We start from the raw sequence: 17,518 nt of genomic DNA, 5'->3' as shown, positions 1-17,518 counted from the left end.
TTCAGTAGTTGTGGTGCACGGGCTTAGTTGCTCTGCGGCATGTGGGATCTTCCCAGACCAGGTATTGAACCCGTGTCCCCTGTACTGGCAGGCAGATTCTTAACCACTGCACCACCAGGGAAGTCCCCTGAGTACCTCTTTTGAATGGCCAGTTTAGGGTCTGTAGAGTTCACACTCAAGAAACTGATATAAAAAAGTTCTTAGAATCACTCCATGCCTTCAGTGAGTATAGAGTTTAATGGGAGAAACAGATTCTAAACAAATAAATACAGTACAGAGTGATACGTCTGAAAATAAAAGTATGTACAAAGAAGTGAAAAGAATAAAGAAGAGGGTATCATTTCGGGGACAGAGTGTGAGAAATATTTTTAAAAGGCTTCAGAGAGAGGGCGTCAATAGAGCAAAGGCACTTCAATAGAGACCTTGACATCTAAGACAGTGATGGAACTTGAAACCTTACCTAAGGATTATACCAGGAATGCAAGGAGGGCTTACTAATAGAAAAATCTCTTAAATTAATTTACCATATAAATAGAGTTTAGGAGGAAAAGTATAGGATTAATCTCCATAAATGCTTTAAAAGCCATTGGCAAAATTCAACACCCATTTCTAATAAAACTCTTGAGAAAATGGGATATTTCCCTAGCTCCATATATACATGTGTGTGCATATCTATATCTATCTATTTATATATAGCTATACTATATTTATGTACATATATACACTATTATTATAGTGTATAGATATTATAACTATATAGTTATATATATACACACATATACTATAGAATATATACATAAAGACATGTGCCATAATATATACTATACTATAATTATATACATACAATGGCAATTACTACAACTATAACTATACAAATATATATATATATATATATATATCCAGATGTAATGAAAGGGAAGATGGATAAATCTGACTACTTAAAAATAAAAACAATTTGCATGGAAAAAAAAAAGGCAAAGTGAAAAGGCAAATGATAAACTAGGTGAAAGTATTCACAACATATATGACGAATAAAGGGTGATAAAGAATTTGCAAATTGATAAAGAACTTACAAATGTTGAGGATAAAAAAGCTGAAAAATTCTGTGGAAAAATGGGCCAAAGATATGACACCAGTGATTCACAAAAAAGATCTGAAAATAACACTTAAACACTTGAAAAAATTTCAAATTCATTCATATTAAAAGAAATGCAAATTTAAAATTCATTGAGACATTATTTCTTCCCCAATCGCTTGTCAAGAATTTGAAGTTTGACAGCATGCTCTGTTGTCAAGGCTATGGGGAAACAGGCACTTTCCTATGTTGCTGAAGGGAATGCAAAATGGTTCAACCACTGTGGAAAGGAACTGACAATATCAAACAAAACTACGTATTAATTTATCCTTTGACTTAGCAATTCCTCTTCAGGAATTTGCCCTGATGCTCCCTTCCAACAATATCAAACTGTATATGCACAAGATTCTTCTTGGCAGCATTATTTGTAATTCCCAAGTACTAAAAACTAAAGTCCAAACATAGGAAATTGATTGAATAAACTATACTAAATACACAAAATGGAAACTGTACAGCAGTAAAAACAAGAAAGAAGAAAATCTCTATTGACTTATATGGAGTGATTTCCAGGAGATAGTGTTAAGGGGAAAAAGCAAAGTGCAAAGAGTATATAATATGCTACTTTGTGTAAGAAAGAGGGAAAGATAAGGAAAAAATTATATTTATATAAATATAATTTCTATAATATGATCTCCATCTGTCCCTGTTGGTGGTGGTAATTTCAATCGTGTGTGTGTGTGTGTGTGTGTTGTATGTATATATACATACCTATTTTTCCCAGATCTGTCTTTTGGATGGACCAAGAAGCAAAGATATTCCAGTAGCAATAAGCACAACTGGCACTAGTATCTTGTTCACTAATATAATTTCATGCTGAAAGGAATCAGAACTTTCCAGAGAAATGTCTGATGTTGGAATATCTTGTTATTTCAAAAAATAAGAACATATTCCAAAAAATGCTGGGGGTATGTCAGAAGGATTCAGGAATCAGCTTGAAGTCTCCTACTGGCTAAATCTAGGGCAGTTTAAGCACTAATATAATGAAGTATACTAATGAATTAGAAGCCATTGAAAAAAAGTAAGAATTCATAAATCTGTACCGGTAATAGATGACAGATACATAGGGAGAGAGAGAGAGACATTGAGAGAGAGAAAGAGAGAGAGAGAGAGAAGGGAGGAAGGGAGGGAGGGAGGGAGGGAGGAGAAAGAGAGGGCTCTTGCATACAGTAGGATGTTCGAGCTGACTGGTAAATACAGAAATGCTGGAGTTGGAAAGTCATCATTCTGTAATCATTATAGTAAAGATTGAATCAGGCTAGATTCATCAACAAATACTAAATAAGGAGGAAACTTTGATGACAATCAGGATATTTGCATGGTCTCTAATGGTCTCCCTGAAGTATGCTTATTAGTTACAAGGGGGTAAAAAGCAGCAGTAATTATATAGTGGAGAAATTAGACAACTTGACCAAGTGGTCAAAATTAACATCTGTGAGGGACAAATGGACATCCTGCTCCGTCAGATGTGATACCTTCGGAAGGACACAATATTCCCTTTGCAGTATTAAGGCAGAGAATGAATAAACTGAATCCAGTCACAAAGCAACATCAAATAGACAAAATAAGGAATGTCTAAAGGCAAAAAAAATCCAGATTAAAGAAAGCTAAAAAGACATGGCAAGTTAATTGCACTATCTTGCTCTAGACTGGATCCTTTACTGGAGGGGGATTAAAGCTACAAAGGAAATCTGGCAAATCAGATGTGACAAATCTGGCAAATCAGATCTGACATTTGTCAGATGAGCTGACAAAACTAGAATAGGGGCAGAAGACTAGATAAAGAAGTATCGATAACTCTGCTGTGGTTAAGTAAGAGAATATTCCTATTCTTCGGAAATGCACACTGAAGTATTTAAGGTAAATGGCCATGATGTATACATAACTTACTCCTAGTGGGTATGTGCACATGTATATGTAATACACATACACACATAGATACATGCATGCATATGTACATATACATGCAGAGAGTGAGAAAAGCAGATGATAAAAATGTTAACAATAGATGAATCTAGGTAAAGGCAATATGTGTAGGTTTTTTTTTACTCTTTTGTTTTTTTGCGGTACGCGGGTCTCTCACTGTTGTGGCCTCTCCCGTTGTGGAGCACAGGCTCTGGATGCGCAGGCTCAGCGGCCATGGCTCATGGGCCCAGCCATGGGATCCTTCTGGACCGGGTCACGAACCCGTGTCCCCTGCATCGGCAGGCGGACTCTCAACCACTGCTTCACCAGGGAAGCCCTTTACTCTTTTTCTTTTTGCAAACTTTTTCAAAGTTTGAAATTATTTCCAAATAGAAAGTTTAAGGGGAAAAAAAGTACTTAAGTAAGACCCTAGTAAATATTAGTTAATTGACTCAAAACCAGCCTATTTTCTTAAACATTGCAGCCCTTAGTATGACAAGATGCAAAGATCTCTTTATTTGGAAGAGCTTTCTTTCTCTGTCCCTGAGTGTTATTTAATCTCAAAGTTCAGGTGAAAATAAATGAGGATTACTCCTGCAAGTTCACTGTTTTTGTTTCATTTCTGGGTCTCACTTATTCTGCCTTAGGTACTGGCTGGGACACACCAAAACTTCAATCAATTTTTCTTTCTTAAGGAAATGAAGAGAGCCCTTAGGTTTCCCCAAAACTCCAGGGCAAACTTTTCCTCTCACCATTAAACTATTTTATATCGAAGGAGACTTAAGCTGTCTCTCCAGAATTCACCCAAGAAAGAAACTGCAGCTCCTACTCAAACCCTTAGGCAGTGTTTTCTGTTGACACCTTAGTAGAAATTGTGGAAACAATTCACAGTTAAAGCAGTCCCTGGGGCAAGATCCCGCACACAGGGCAGTGGTGGATGCAAGCTCCGGGTCAACCTTCCTACTGGGGACCCCCCAGGCAGAGTGGGGGGCAGAAGACTCAGCAATCACTTCCCCTTCTTCTCCTAGAGAACTTTATTCAACTCTCCAAATTTTTAGTAAACAGCTTGAGCAATGTGTGTTTATTCAATAAATAATCTGAAGATATTCTATATTACTGAGGCCAAACTTTTTAGTCTGTTGTGTTGCTTTGGTGTAATGGTCAAATCAAAACTTGCAGTTAAGGAAATGCAGGCTGTGAACACCTCTGTTGACTGGAATGCCCTCAACCACAAGTCTGTTCTCTGAGTCTGTTTCTGTTTCATAAATAAGTTCATCTGTATCATATTTTAGATTCCATATATAAGTGATATCAAGTGGTATTTGTCATTCTCTTTCTTACTTCACTTAGTATAATAATCTCTAGGTCCATCCATGTTGCTGCAAATGGTATTATTTCACTCATTTTTATGGCTGAGTAGTATTCCACTGTATATGTGTACCACATCTTCTTTATCCATTCATCTGTCAGTGGCATTTATATGTACCACATCTTCTTTATCCATTCATCTGTCAGTGGCATTTAGTTTGCTTCCATGTCTTGGCTATTGTAAATAGTGCTGCAGTGAACACTGGGGTGCATGTATCTTTTCAAATTGTGGTTTTTTCCAGATATATGCCCAGGAGTGGGATTGCTGGGTCATATGGCAACTCTATTTTTAGTTTTTTGAGGAATCTCCATACTGTTTTCCATAGTGGCTGCACCAACTTACATTCCCCGCAACAGTGTAGGAGGATTCCCTTTCCTCCACACTCTCTCTAGCATTAGTTATTTGTAGACTTCTTTTGATGACCATTTTGACCAGTGTGTGGTGGTACCTCACTGTAGTTTTGATTTGCATTTCTCTAGTAATTAGCAATGTTGAGCATCTTTTCATGTGGCTATTGGCCATCTGTATGTCTTTTTTTGGATGAATGTCTTCTTAGGTCTTCTGCCCACCCTTTGATTGGGTTGTTTGTTTTTCTGTTATTGAGTTGTATGAGCTGTCTGTATATACAACAAAATTTAAATGAATTTGTAAAAAAAAATGCAACTTGAAAGAAATGCCAGGATAAGTGCTTGCCATATGGAGCTCCGGGCAGTGTGAATTTACCCTTCTCCAGGGTTAGGACATCTCAGGTGGAGATGTGGGGAGTTCTGCCCTAGGACCACACACACATCAGTCCTACCACCATGGAGGTGTTGGAGGCACCAAAGTGACTCCCATCTTGGCCATTCACGCTCCCCATGCTGAGAACGCCACTAAGTGTTTTCTGAGACTAGCTTCCTGAGGTCGGAGCATCTCATCCTGGGTGCTGAACGTGGGGAGGGGGGTAGAGAAAATTTTGAGCTGTCCCAGAGGCTACAGTGTATAACCAATATAAAGGCCTTATTAGAAAACTACTCCCGAAACCAAAACTCAAGTTTTTGCTGGTAGCAGCATGACTTTAGAATATCAGTTCCGTATTTATAGAAAAGATGTTCCTGTAATCCCAGGCCCAGCAAAAGAAGTCAAAGATTTGAGTAAATCAGTGTAATAAAGAGGAGAGGAAGGAATGGCTTCCGTGTGTAAAGATACGGTTTTACAGCTGGTGGAGGGAAAAAACAGAATATGGCTGGAAAGACCGTAAAGCTGCGTAGTTCAGTCTTCCATCGATGCTTCCAGCACCTTACTGTCTTATTGTTACCAAACTCAGCTTGGAGTCATAGGGACTCATTTCCTCCCTACTTCATTATGCCTAACTCGGACTTCTAGAACATTCTTCCTTATACTTGGCTGAAACAGAAGGACGTGTGGGATAAACTTTACTTTCTCTACTTTTGCTACTAAAAGGAAGCAGGAGCTGTGGGCAGAGTTTAGGAAGGGTGCAGCAAGACATGTGGCTGAGGTGGGGACCTAGCTGCAGAGACTTAAGCAGATCAGAACCCTTTGAAACCAAATCCTCGAAAGTCCAAGAAACATACTAAGGGTTTTGACTGTAACCTAACATTGAGAGAGTGGATAAGGGAAAAACACTAACGATTCATTATTTATATTTACTTTGAAATTTATTTCCTTTGTTTTTTTAAAAAGAATTAGGAGCGGAAGGAAGTCGCGGCGGCGGGAAGATGGCTCCTTCTCCTACCAAACGCAAAGACCGCTCTGATGAGACGTCCAAGGATCGCTCTAAAGATAAGGCGGCGCAGGTCACCCCCACGGATGAGACGAAGGTCACGTTCCCCTTGGCGCAGGTCCCCTGTGCGCTGGCGATCCCGCTCCCCTGGCCGCCGCCACCACAGGAGCCGCTCCAGCTCCAACTCCTCCCGATAAGCAGGGCCACCGAAGCTCTGCCCCGTGACTTGTATCCCATCCAACTCACTTTTGTCACTTTTCTAGCAGAAGGAGGATCAGTAGGAAAGAAATCCGTCACTCAGGGGCAGGCTTCGAAGGTGAAGGCAGTAATTGCTACATTTCCCCTGGTGGCAGAGTTCCGGCTGCAGGAGTGTTGTTGGTTTGGGGTCGTGCTTATAATGATGCCCTCCAGTTTTCTGGCTAGAAAGCTTCCACATTTCTAGTTCTTGAGAGTCAGTTTAGTGGCAAAGCCAGCAGGGATGAGCAGGGGGCTCCAGGAGGTGATACAGCCCCAGCCTGGGAGCATGTTTTCCCATTCCACAGATGACGTGGGGCCCATCTGGTGGGCTGGTCGTGCCCTAACCTGTTGGCCTCGGGGTCCCACAGGAAAGGGTGTGCAGCTGCCATTCCTGTTAGCCTGGCCCTGCTCCCCTGCTCGAGTCCTCTTCTGACCTCTAGGGCCAAATACCCAAAATGGTTCTTTTCACGTGTACTCATGTGCGTGCACACACACACAGACAAACCCACGTCTCCCTTTCTCTCTGAAACTGGTAAGTTGAGAGCCAGCTCTGCCGGGTCATCACAGAAGCCCCCGTTGTGTTGGTCTTCATGGTGGTCGTGCAGGTTACTTTGGCAGCGTGTACATTGCTTTTTTGGCTTTTATTGTACGATCAGTACTATACATTTCCTGTTTTGAGTTTCATAGCATTTTAGATAATATTGTGTTTGTACTTTGTTGTGTAGAGAAAAGAATTGTGTTGAATAAACCTAGGATTAGAGTGCAAAAAAAAAAAAGAATTATTTGTGTTGGTGGAAGTTGTTTCTGCAAACTCGTAATTTTAATAATAAAGTTGGGAAAGAATGATAATATCTGCTCTCAATTAACGTGCTATTGACTGCTTGGGTGATGTGGCAACATGGTATTTCCAACTGGTTTCAGCAACGCAAAATGCAGAATCAGGTCATTATTTGCTAAATGAATAACAAATGTACAGAGGTCATTCTAATTGCGATGGAAGGTCAAGTAATTATGAAGATATATGCGAGTACATACAGTTCTCCTGACAGCTGATACCACTGTCATATTCCAAGAACCTTGGGGTGGGGTAAGTAAAGAGAGCAGTTCCGTGTTCCTGCCGGTTAAATGGAAATATTTTTCTCTGCTTGCTTAAACTTATACACAACGTGGATAAGAACTGTCATTCTACCTATTCTTTTTTTTTTTAAGAGAAATTGATTGACATTTCAAGGTCTTGATCTAAAGCATGTGGGACATAAAAATCCCTCGGGGAGCTTTTTTTTTAAAGACAGAAGAAAGATGCCACCCCCAGGGGATCTGATTCAGTAGGGTTGGAGTGTGACCCAGGAGTCTGTATTTACATAAGCTCCCAGCTGTTCCTATTGGTGATGGTGATGTGGAAACTTTTTTTTTTAGGGTAAAGGAAGGGAAACGTACTTACTGTGTGTGTGAAGTGTGCCTTTACTACCAGAAGGTGGCTCCATAGCATATTAGATCAGGCACTTTGCAGCTGACTAGCTGGAAAAATAAAGGCCTGGAGCTTCTCTCAGTTACCTTTTTTTGGTGAAAGGGGTGGGTGGGAAGGGGGAATAGAAGAGGGTGCAGGAATATGGTGTGCTAGAAGGAATAAATGTACATTAAACTAATTTTACAATCATCACTTGTTATTAGCTTCTCTCAAAAGTATTATAGCAACACTGTGTTGTTAAAGGAAATCTTTAAATATGCCAGAAACACTTGATGTCTAATAGCTATAGAAGGCAGAGGAGCTCCGAGGATCTTCCTGATCACCAAGCTTTCACATCTGCAGGAACAATCTTAGGGCTGTTACTGCTACATTCACTCTTGTTTCATGACAGAATCCCGGTTGTGGGCCACAAATACTGGGTGGGCATGAGGTGATGCCACATATGACGACTTCCTGTTTTAGCTGCTGCTGCTTTCTTTTTTTTTTTTTTTTTTGCGGTACGCGGGCCTCTCGCTGTCGTGGCCTCTCCCGTTGCGGAGCACAGGCTCTGGACGCGCAGGCTCAGCGGCCATGGCTCACGGGCCCAGCCGCTCCGCGGCATGTGGGATCCTCCCGGACTAGGGCATGAACCCGCGTCCCCTGCGTCGGCAGGCGGGCTCTCAACCACTGCGCCACCAGGGAAGCCCTGCTTTCTTACTCAGGTTCTTAAAGACACTCACCTGGGTATGATCAGGATCTGGGTCACAACCATGTGGTCTCTGGCTCTAGCCCTAATCCATAAAATAACTGACCCCCAGCTCCTGACTCATTCCTGATGTCAGGAATGTCTGAAGTATATCATATGTGTTCACAAGGCATTATGCTTGGTGACCTCCCTTTCCATGGAGGCTCCTGAATAGCCCTGGCTGCTACAATGATGTCACTCTTCCTCAGAGTAGTTGTTGCTGCTATCATCATGTTTCCCAGTACCACCCATATTGGTGACATTTCCTCATTCTACTCTGATCCTTTATCACATAGTTTGGGGGGCTTGAATTGGGGAAAGGAGGTTGGGAATGAGTAGAGATAAACTCTGCTGTTATGAGGCACAAAACAAAGCAGGCTTACACTCCCATCTCATCTTTCATTTATCTGGCTCCTCATTTCAGTTCCTCACCCTCCCCACACCCTCCAGCCAGGAAAAAAATTGTGAATGGGACATCGCTATGGAACTCAAAACATCGTACAAACTCTCTCATCTCCAGGCAATGTCCCTGGAACAAACACGTGTCTAGTTCTAATGCTATTCAAGGTCTGTTCCTTTCTCATCTAGCACACAGACTGGGAGGGAAGTCAGCACAGGGTCCTAGGTGTGGAGCCAGAGACAGCCCAGCCACAGTCTCATTAAGTCAGTGCATTTCCTCTGAAGCTTTGAGGGTGCCTTCAGTCAAGTGAAATCCAGGCCATCTTGCCCTGCCAACCAGACATGTCCAGATGGAAAGCTGTTTAGGGACTTGCTCTGGGACCATCAGTACTCATTTATGAAATGATTCATATGAAAATGAACGATCTTAAAAATTTCCAGAATATAATGTAGCCTCCAAGAAAGGGTAAAGACTGCAGTCACCTCTTCAGGAATTCAGTAGGGTCCTTGATCAAGTAATGGAGAAAAACATTTCCAGAAAGGGAAACAAAATTTGTAGATGTACTCATAGAAACAGGTTTGGTTGCATATACTAAAAATGGATGAACAATTTGGTGAGACTTTCAAGTGATGAAAATAATTCCAGAGACAGTCAGGCTGTCCACTTGGGGCTTAGAGTCATAGATCCTTGGAGATAAGAAGTGGGAAAGAAGAGGCAAACACCATAGTTTAGAAGGCCATGCATTGAGTCTCTGTGTGCCAGAGCTTCTGCGTGCTTTCTCACTTTTTTCCTGCTTAGATAACCAATTTCAATGGTCTACCTGAAATTGTTGTATTTCTCCAACAATTCTTCATTATGCCGGAGTTGTCTTCCTAAAATACAATGTCAATCATTTTACTCCCCTTCTCAAAAATCTGCAGTGGCCCGTTTTATCCATAGGAAAAAAAATGTCCAAACTCTTTAATGTACTTTGGTCATAAACATCCTTTACCAGGTTTACAAAAATAATGGGTAACATATAATGAGAAGCCACTGGCACAATGATCAAGAGACTGGAGTCACAGCTCTGCCACTAACTAGCTATTAGCTCTTGGGCAGAGTTATGTGGCCTCTAAGCTTCGGTGTCCTTTGTAAAATGGGGATAGGAATAGTAGCTAACTCATTGGGCTCTTGTGATGGTTCAGTGAGAGTAAATGAATTGTATTTCCCACATATCCCACGTGCTGCCACTCTTGTGTGTTTTCTGTTTCTCACATCTCCCATTCATTGTCATAGCTTTGCTTACATTTTCTCAGCTACACAGTCTCTTTCCCACGCCAAAACCCTCCACCCATTTTCCACTTGCAGAAACTTTTCTCAGAATTCCGGACCTGGCTTGAATGTCGTCACCTCCTCTAATAATGCATCCTGTGGCCCTTCCCCCATCAAATATATACTTCTTTATTGTCCTCCACATGTACCTCTATTATCCCTTCATTCAGCCTCATGTTAAATTTTGTAATTCACATATTTGATTCTCTTTTCTCCTGGATTATATATCATCTGAGGTTCATCAGTTACCAACTTTTGTTTAACTTTTCTTCCATTCCTAGCACCTATCAAAATGATTTGTACATGATAAACACTCCCTTGGTGGTAATTGCTAATTAAAATTGACTTGTTTTAAAATTTCAGTCCTTCTATTAATTTAGTTTCCTCTCTGATAAATTTCATAAGACAGTATATAAGAAAATATTAACTATCCAAATTGTAAATATTAATTTTTATTTTAAAATTATATGGTTTTCCCAAAGCAATTGTGGCATAGTATAAACATCCCACTCATAATTTGGTTTCCATTACATTATGTGACAGAAAAATTATTCTCTAATACTTAGAAATTCTTAGCTGGGATTTTAATGCAAATTTATTTTTTCATTATAAAAGTGATATAAAAATATTATAAAACCTTGGAAAGGAGAGTGAAAACGGAGTACACATTCCCACCTAGCAAACGTGAGCTGTTTCCTAAGGCCTTGCTACTCAAGGTGTGGTCTGAACCAGGAGCATCAGCGTCAGCTAGAATCTTGTTAGAAATGCAGAGTCTCAGGCCCATCTCAGACCAACTCAATCAGAATACGGTTGCTTTGCACATTAAAGGTTAGAAAGCACTGCTCTAAGGTACTACCTAGAACCCAGCAGAGCATGTTTTACCAAGCATCTCCCTCCTTCTAACAAATATTTATAGAACACCTGCTATATGCCAAGTACTGCACTAGAGCCTGTGTTTTCACTTGAAAAATTTCTTCCAGGACTGACTCAAGAATATATGGAGAGCGTGCTGCCTTCTTTTGAAATGTTTTCTTAGACAAACCAAGTAGTTTTGACTGAAAGCTGTCAGGTGTGCAAAACGTCTCATTGTGAACTCGTTCCACTTCTCTTGTTTTCAAGTTCTCACACAATGATGACTCTAAGTCTAATGTTTAATGCTTTCTTATTCTGTGCCTTCCTTCCATTAAGAGCTGAAAAATAAGAAAAAAAAGTCACTGAAATTGACATTCCACAGTAAAGCTTAAAGAACACTTTTTGTTTGCCTTAGGCAGCTTTCATAAAATTTTATGTTGAGATTTAAAAAAAAATTTTTTTTAAGTTCAAGGGAAGCCCAGAAAGGTGACATTTCAAAAGTAAATCTATAGTGTGATGGGGGGGGTGGCATTTCATTGAACAAAACAGCTAGGTGACATATTCCCAATAGGTACAGCACTACACTGTAGTGCTCTTTAAGAATCAGAAGCTATATGATGAATAGTGTAGACGTTCTTTTTATTAACCAAGGTATACTCCTCCAGGAAACAAACAAACACAACTTTTGGTAATATTACACAGCTCAAAAGGCTGAAAAAGCTGGCTTAAATGAATGTTAATAATAGCCCAGAAGAGGAAATTTAATAAGATGTCAAAAGAGGGCACTATGCAACAGCAGTTATGTGTATAGAAAAGAAGCTGCATTGCTGCTGTGTACTTACCTTGGAGATGAGGCAGGGCCATTCGGTGACAGTATCAGCGGACCTGCGGGTGTGTCTGTACACGAGCCGTCAGTCTTCTCTTGGCACACAGGCTGCTCCTTCCTGTTCCCCTAAGCCCTCCTAAGTCACTGAGGCGCTGCCTGGCCTGAAGCCCTCCAGGACCCCACCGTCAAGGTCAGGGTGATTTTCTTGATTTGCCTGTTTGCCAAGGTGTTCCTGTGATTATCCGTGTGCAAAATTCTCTTATCATTAAAGACCCTATAGTTTACACCGTGGAAAGGGACCATTTGAAAGCGCAGGGAACACTGCAGAAAGCAGAGAAATGGGTTTCTATGCCTACAAGCCTCAGGGCTCGAGGATCTCATTCCAAAATGGGATTTCCAAATAGTGCCACCACATGAACTGCTCCCACAAGGCCGCCAAACTTTGATTTCGTCTATGAAAAGGGGGTCATACCACCAACCCCCCCTGCCTTATAGGGATACTCTGAAGAGCAAATGGGACAAAGAATTTGGAGAAAGGTTCCAAACAACAGACAATAAAAATGCAAAGTATCATTATTTCCTTCTCTGTGAAATGGGAATAAGTGGTGTGTACGAGAACCTTAATTAGGTAATGGTTGAAACACAAACCGCCCTTGATGTTGTCGTCCAAATATGATATACTGCACCTTTCTCAGCCTCTCAGCCTCTTTACCTCTCATATTTCTGCTGCCTATGTGGTTTATTGAAAATGTAATACTCTCTGTGTAATTGTCATTGTGTGTGTGCGTGCGTGCGTGTGTGTGTGTGTGTGTGTGTGTGTGTGTAGGGGAAAGAAGGAAGGAATCGTATGGTTGCATTTAACCTCTGAGTGCTGACAGCGTGAAAGGCCCGTGGAAAGACTTGTCCGATCCAAGACCTGACTGGTCCAAGCGTGCAGGCTGCACCGGCAGCCGTCTACCCATTTGAAGGCCGGAGTAACAGAGCAAGGGAGGCCGGGCATCGGAGGGGTGGGCGCCGCTCAGAGGGCGCGGGCCAATCGGAGCGCTCTCCGCCAGCGGCCAATCACGAGCCGCGTCTCCCGGCAAATCTGCCCGGCAGTGTGGGGCGGGGCCGCCGGGAGTCCGGGCGCCGCAGGTTACACTTCTGAGCGCCTTCTGCGTTACACTTCTGAGCGCCTACTGGAAGCCACAGGGCAGCGGAACCTGTGCGAGGAGCCGGTGGAGGGAGAGCAGGCAGGCCCAGCTTATGTGCCAGCCCAGTGACAGACATAAAAGCGTAAATCAGGCTGAGGATGGTGCGTCCGGGCGCTCACGTGTATGTAGACCCACCGGCGTGTCTTTCTGCCGTGTGGGTACCTGTAGTGTGAGTGGCTCTGGGCGTGGCTGCTCGTAGGACGTTCAGTTTCTGTAAAATTTATCTCGAGGGGCCTACCTTTCCCTGGCTCCAGAGGGGGAACGTAAGAAGTTTAACGGAGCCGAATCTAAGCAGATTAAGGGAACAGCGGCTGGGCCGGAGAGGGTGCGGACTGCAGGTGCTGAGGGGCTAGGAAACCACGTCTTTGCCCCGTCTCCCCCGGCAGAAAGGCCTTTCGGCAAGACTGGTGTGACAAAGGTGGCCCTGAAGTGTTAGAGAGCCCGGGCAATTATGATCGCTGAGTGAGTGGCCCTGGGCTGAGCCTCAGCAGTTGACTGATAGAAAGGGATGCTAGCAGTTAGGAAGGTAAGGAGGAAACTCAGGATGGGGACCATCTGCTCCCCCAGTCCCAGCGGGACAAAGACATTGGAGGTCTGCAATGCTGACTGGATGGCCTCGCTCCCTCCTCTCCTCCACAACGTCCCCCTTTCCAATCTGGCAATCCCAGGTATTCTTCTGTTCTTACTTGTTCCCACTGTGTTTGCTTCTGCCATTTTAGTGTTGTTAATGGGTTGGGCTGCTTTTCTATTGTGCTGAGAAAATAATTGTCAGTGACCTTAACTAAACCTCTTTCTTATTTCTAACTAAAAACTTAACACTGAAGCAGCTGCTGTAAAGAGATTTAAGTACGCTGCATCATTGGCAAAAGGGAGTCGAGAATGGAAGCGCCATTTTTTGTTTGTTGGGGTCTTTTTGTTTTGTTTTGTTTTTACTTGATAGACTGACTCTAAGAACATTACCTTCTTAATGTTGGGGCCAGGGTATGTGAGGGGTGCGTTTCTTGAATCACTCAAAATTAAAAGGAAAGATCAAGGGTAATGAGTAAAAAGTCATTAACAGTTGTAGATCTGGATCAACATTAACACTGTAAAGTATTTCCTTTCTCACTTATTTGACCTTTCATAGCAGAGAAACAAGAAACATGTTAGCATTTAAGAAGAGGTTCAGAACTAGGACTGAGTATAAAGACACATATTATTGTTGTTGGAAAAGACAGAAATTGAGAATGCAGGTGCTCATCACAAGCAGGCATTAGGTGTGATGAGGTGGTGGTGTTTGAAGCTTTGTCTATATATATATACAGGTGTCTGCCTGGCTGATCTAGAACCGAAGCCTTGAAAAGCACTCCTGCACCAGCCACTCGCTCTCCCCTGGGGCTTTTGTACTGTGACATCACTCTCATTAGATTTGTTAAGTGTGTCCTCTTCCTTCCATTCAAAAGCTGGTTAAAGCTTGGTTTCTAGGGAAGGAGGTTTGGACTACAGTGAACTTGGTCTCATGTGCTGGGCAAAGTCCTAGATTCTGATGCTTGGCGAGCACTCCCAGGAGCAGGGGAATGGACCACTGCCAGTCCTTTCTCTCACCTGTAGACATAACAATTGACTTCACCCCTAGACTACCAGAAAAACTCCCAGCCATCCCTGGGATCAGTCTGCTTTTGGTGGCAGACAAGACGACCTCACGCAACCCCAGGTCTTTGCTTTCTATGCATGAGGAAGAGCCATGCTGGCTTCAGATGCAGCCTTTCCTTAGTTGCCTCTTCTTTTGGAGGTTCCAGGTTCATTGTCCTCATGGGCTCTTGTTGCTTTTGAGCAAGGAGAGGGTTGCTAAATCTCTTTATAGGTATGATCACTTGTGTTTTATCAGCCATTGACTACAGCTCCTTGGGAAATGCCATATGGTCATGCTTCAGAACAGGTCTTTTCCATGTTTAATTGATGCCTGTGGAGTCATCGCTGAAATGTTGCACAGGCATCTTTTAACATGAGTCATATGTCTTTCTGATGGAATTGTTTTGTCAGGTGCTACAGCAAATAGTATGTGTTTGCAAACAGAATGGCATCTTAGGCAGGCGCTTAATGGCTCTATCATTGGAGCACGTCTGGGTAGGCTGGGGCTTCCTCCTTCCTGTTGTACTTTGGACAGTTCAAACCACAGCAGCAGCTCTGCCCATGGTGTGGCTGTGCACTCTGACCCCATGACTCCAGAAAGGAACTGGGCGTTTGTTCTGAAGTCTCTAGGGTATCTCCCGGTTACTAGAATTGCCAGAGTTTGTCAATGGTGGGGCCTGCTGGAAATTCTGTGGTTAGCCACTGTGGGAACACAGGAGTTTGTTCACCCTGCTTTGTGAAGTCCAGTCCTTCTAAGCAAAAAAAAAAAAGTCCTTGACTCCTCAAAAGATATGGCACTCATTGCTATGAATGCCTTATTCCCAGCAGCGGAAGGAACATGAGTGTATGTGTGTATATATATATATAAATATATATATATATAGCTCAAGACAGGAAAATCACATATTACGTGGCAGCCATGCCCCCTCCTCCCCCACCCCTGCACCCCTGCCTCACCACTGGCTCTCTCTTCCCTACTTCAAGCTGAATATTCCCCGGCTAAGGACTGGCAGTCGAGTTCTGCCAAGACTCACTGAGAGGTTCTGAAATACAGACAGCATTCAGGAAGTGGAGGCCACCATGTTGCTCCCTCTTCTTTTCTTCCTCTTCCCTGTCATCATCACCTTCATCATAATAGCTATTATTTCCTGAGCAGTCCCATACAGCACCCACTGGCATACATTACCTCAAATCCTTACACCTCCAAGATGGGTAGGAACAGCCTCATTTTAGAAATAAGAAAATTATTGTCCAGAGAGGTTAAGTAATTTTCTCAAGATCACACAAGTAGTAAACAGCAGAACTAATATTTAAGCCCCTGTGTAGCTGGCTCCAAAACCCACGCACTGTCCCTGTGCCCCTAAGGAGGCCTTGGGAAGTGCAGAGCAGCTGGGGGGAGGGGGGAGAATTCTCTAACTGAAAACCAGTTTTCACAGACTATCCTCTGCAGCAAATGAAAGAATTTTTAAAACTAGGTGGTTTTTGCCTGAGCAATTATAAATCACTATCTAGCTAGATATACACACAGATGTGTGTACATATTATATATCTGTAATATAAATATATAATTTTCATATATGTATATATATATCCATATATCCATATATATATATACTGGAACCCACTAAGTTATTCCTATTTGGAATTGGAATCCAGTAAGTTTTCAATTCAAATTTAGAGCTTAGACCTATTCTGTATGTGCATGTGTGCTTGCGTGTGCCGCCCCAGGGCGTCTGTAATATTGGGTCAGCTCTGTCAGTGTGGGAGTAGGGTAGGAGTGATGCGGGAAAGGGCAGAAAAAAGGCAGGGGTTCTGACATTAATAGCAGAACCGGGATGGAGTAAACTATGTCAGATCTGAGTGCATCTGCTGCATTTGCCTAAGTCATGATGGGAGAGAGCAAGTGTGAACTTGCACCTCTCAACAAAGCCTTGATGTATTATTTCACTTCCACAACTGTTAAGAACACCTGTTAATGACCACTGTCACCCAAACATATTGGCATATCTTGGAGGAGAACCTCAGAACAATTCTCCCTGCCAACTGTGTAGAATAATTGGAGACCTTAAGGGTAAAAACATCTGGAAACTGCAAAAGTCAGATTTATAAATTAAAGCTTTGAACTCTACGAACAATTTTGCTGATGTTAGTGAAAGCATGGTTTTCTTTATGGACAAAGGGACTGATAGGAAAAATTTTTTTCAATAATGTATACAGCTTTTCCATGAATTCTTCTCTGTATATTTTAGTGCTATTTCTCTCTCTTTTTTAAATCATGTTTTTCCCTTCTTTTTAACAAAGGTAAACAATTTGGTTTATTGGAAAGAACCTTGAACATAAGGGTCTCGAAATTTGATATTGTTGATTCTGGCTGTGTGACACTGTAGAAGTATCCGAATTTCTCAGGACTTAGTTTCCTCATTTGTAATTAAGATGTTGGGTTAAATGAAATGTAGAGTCCTTTCCAAATTAAAATTTCTTTTATTAGTTTGAAGGGTTTTTTTTTTTTGTTTTTTGCCTATTCACCTCTAAACATAGAAGAATGACTGGGTCATTTTTGTCTGAAGGTCATTTCTCTTATACCTCTTCAGAACAAGAAATTATTTTGGGCACGTGCAATCAGAGAATCACAATTGCCAGAAGGAAGCGAGGTCTTCTCACTTTAGCATCCTAAAATCGACTGTAGAGTAGTTCAAATCGAACAGACTCTGAGTACGTTTTAAGAAACCTCCATGCTCAGGCCTGTGGCAGACCCAAAGGTGGATGA

The 17,518-nt window shown here is 42.1% G+C and overlaps 1 protein-coding gene across 2 annotated transcripts in view; it reads left to right on the top strand.

Moving 5' to 3' along the window:
- Positions 1–13,053: 13,053 nt before the first annotated feature.
- Positions 13,054–17,518, top strand: part of PLCXD2 (phosphatidylinositol specific phospholipase C X domain containing 2) — a 49,458-nt gene continuing 44,993 nt past the window's right edge. For both annotated transcript variants that reach the window (XR_010943746.1, XM_067738939.1), the window contains exon 1: positions 13,054–13,808. Coding sequence is in view for 1 of the 2 variants with exons in the window: in XM_067738939.1 (XP_067595040.1) it covers positions 13,649–13,808 (160 nt within the window). In the remaining variant the exon portion in view is untranslated. The remainder of the gene's footprint in view (positions 13,809–17,518) is intronic.

This window comes from Pseudorca crassidens, chromosome 5 (assembly GCF_039906515.1).
Source record: "Pseudorca crassidens isolate mPseCra1 chromosome 5, mPseCra1.hap1, whole genome shotgun sequence".
In the NCBI taxonomy this organism is placed as follows: domain Eukaryota; kingdom Metazoa; phylum Chordata; class Mammalia; order Artiodactyla; family Delphinidae; genus Pseudorca; species Pseudorca crassidens.
This window is presented reverse-complemented; position numbering and strand designations above follow the sequence as displayed.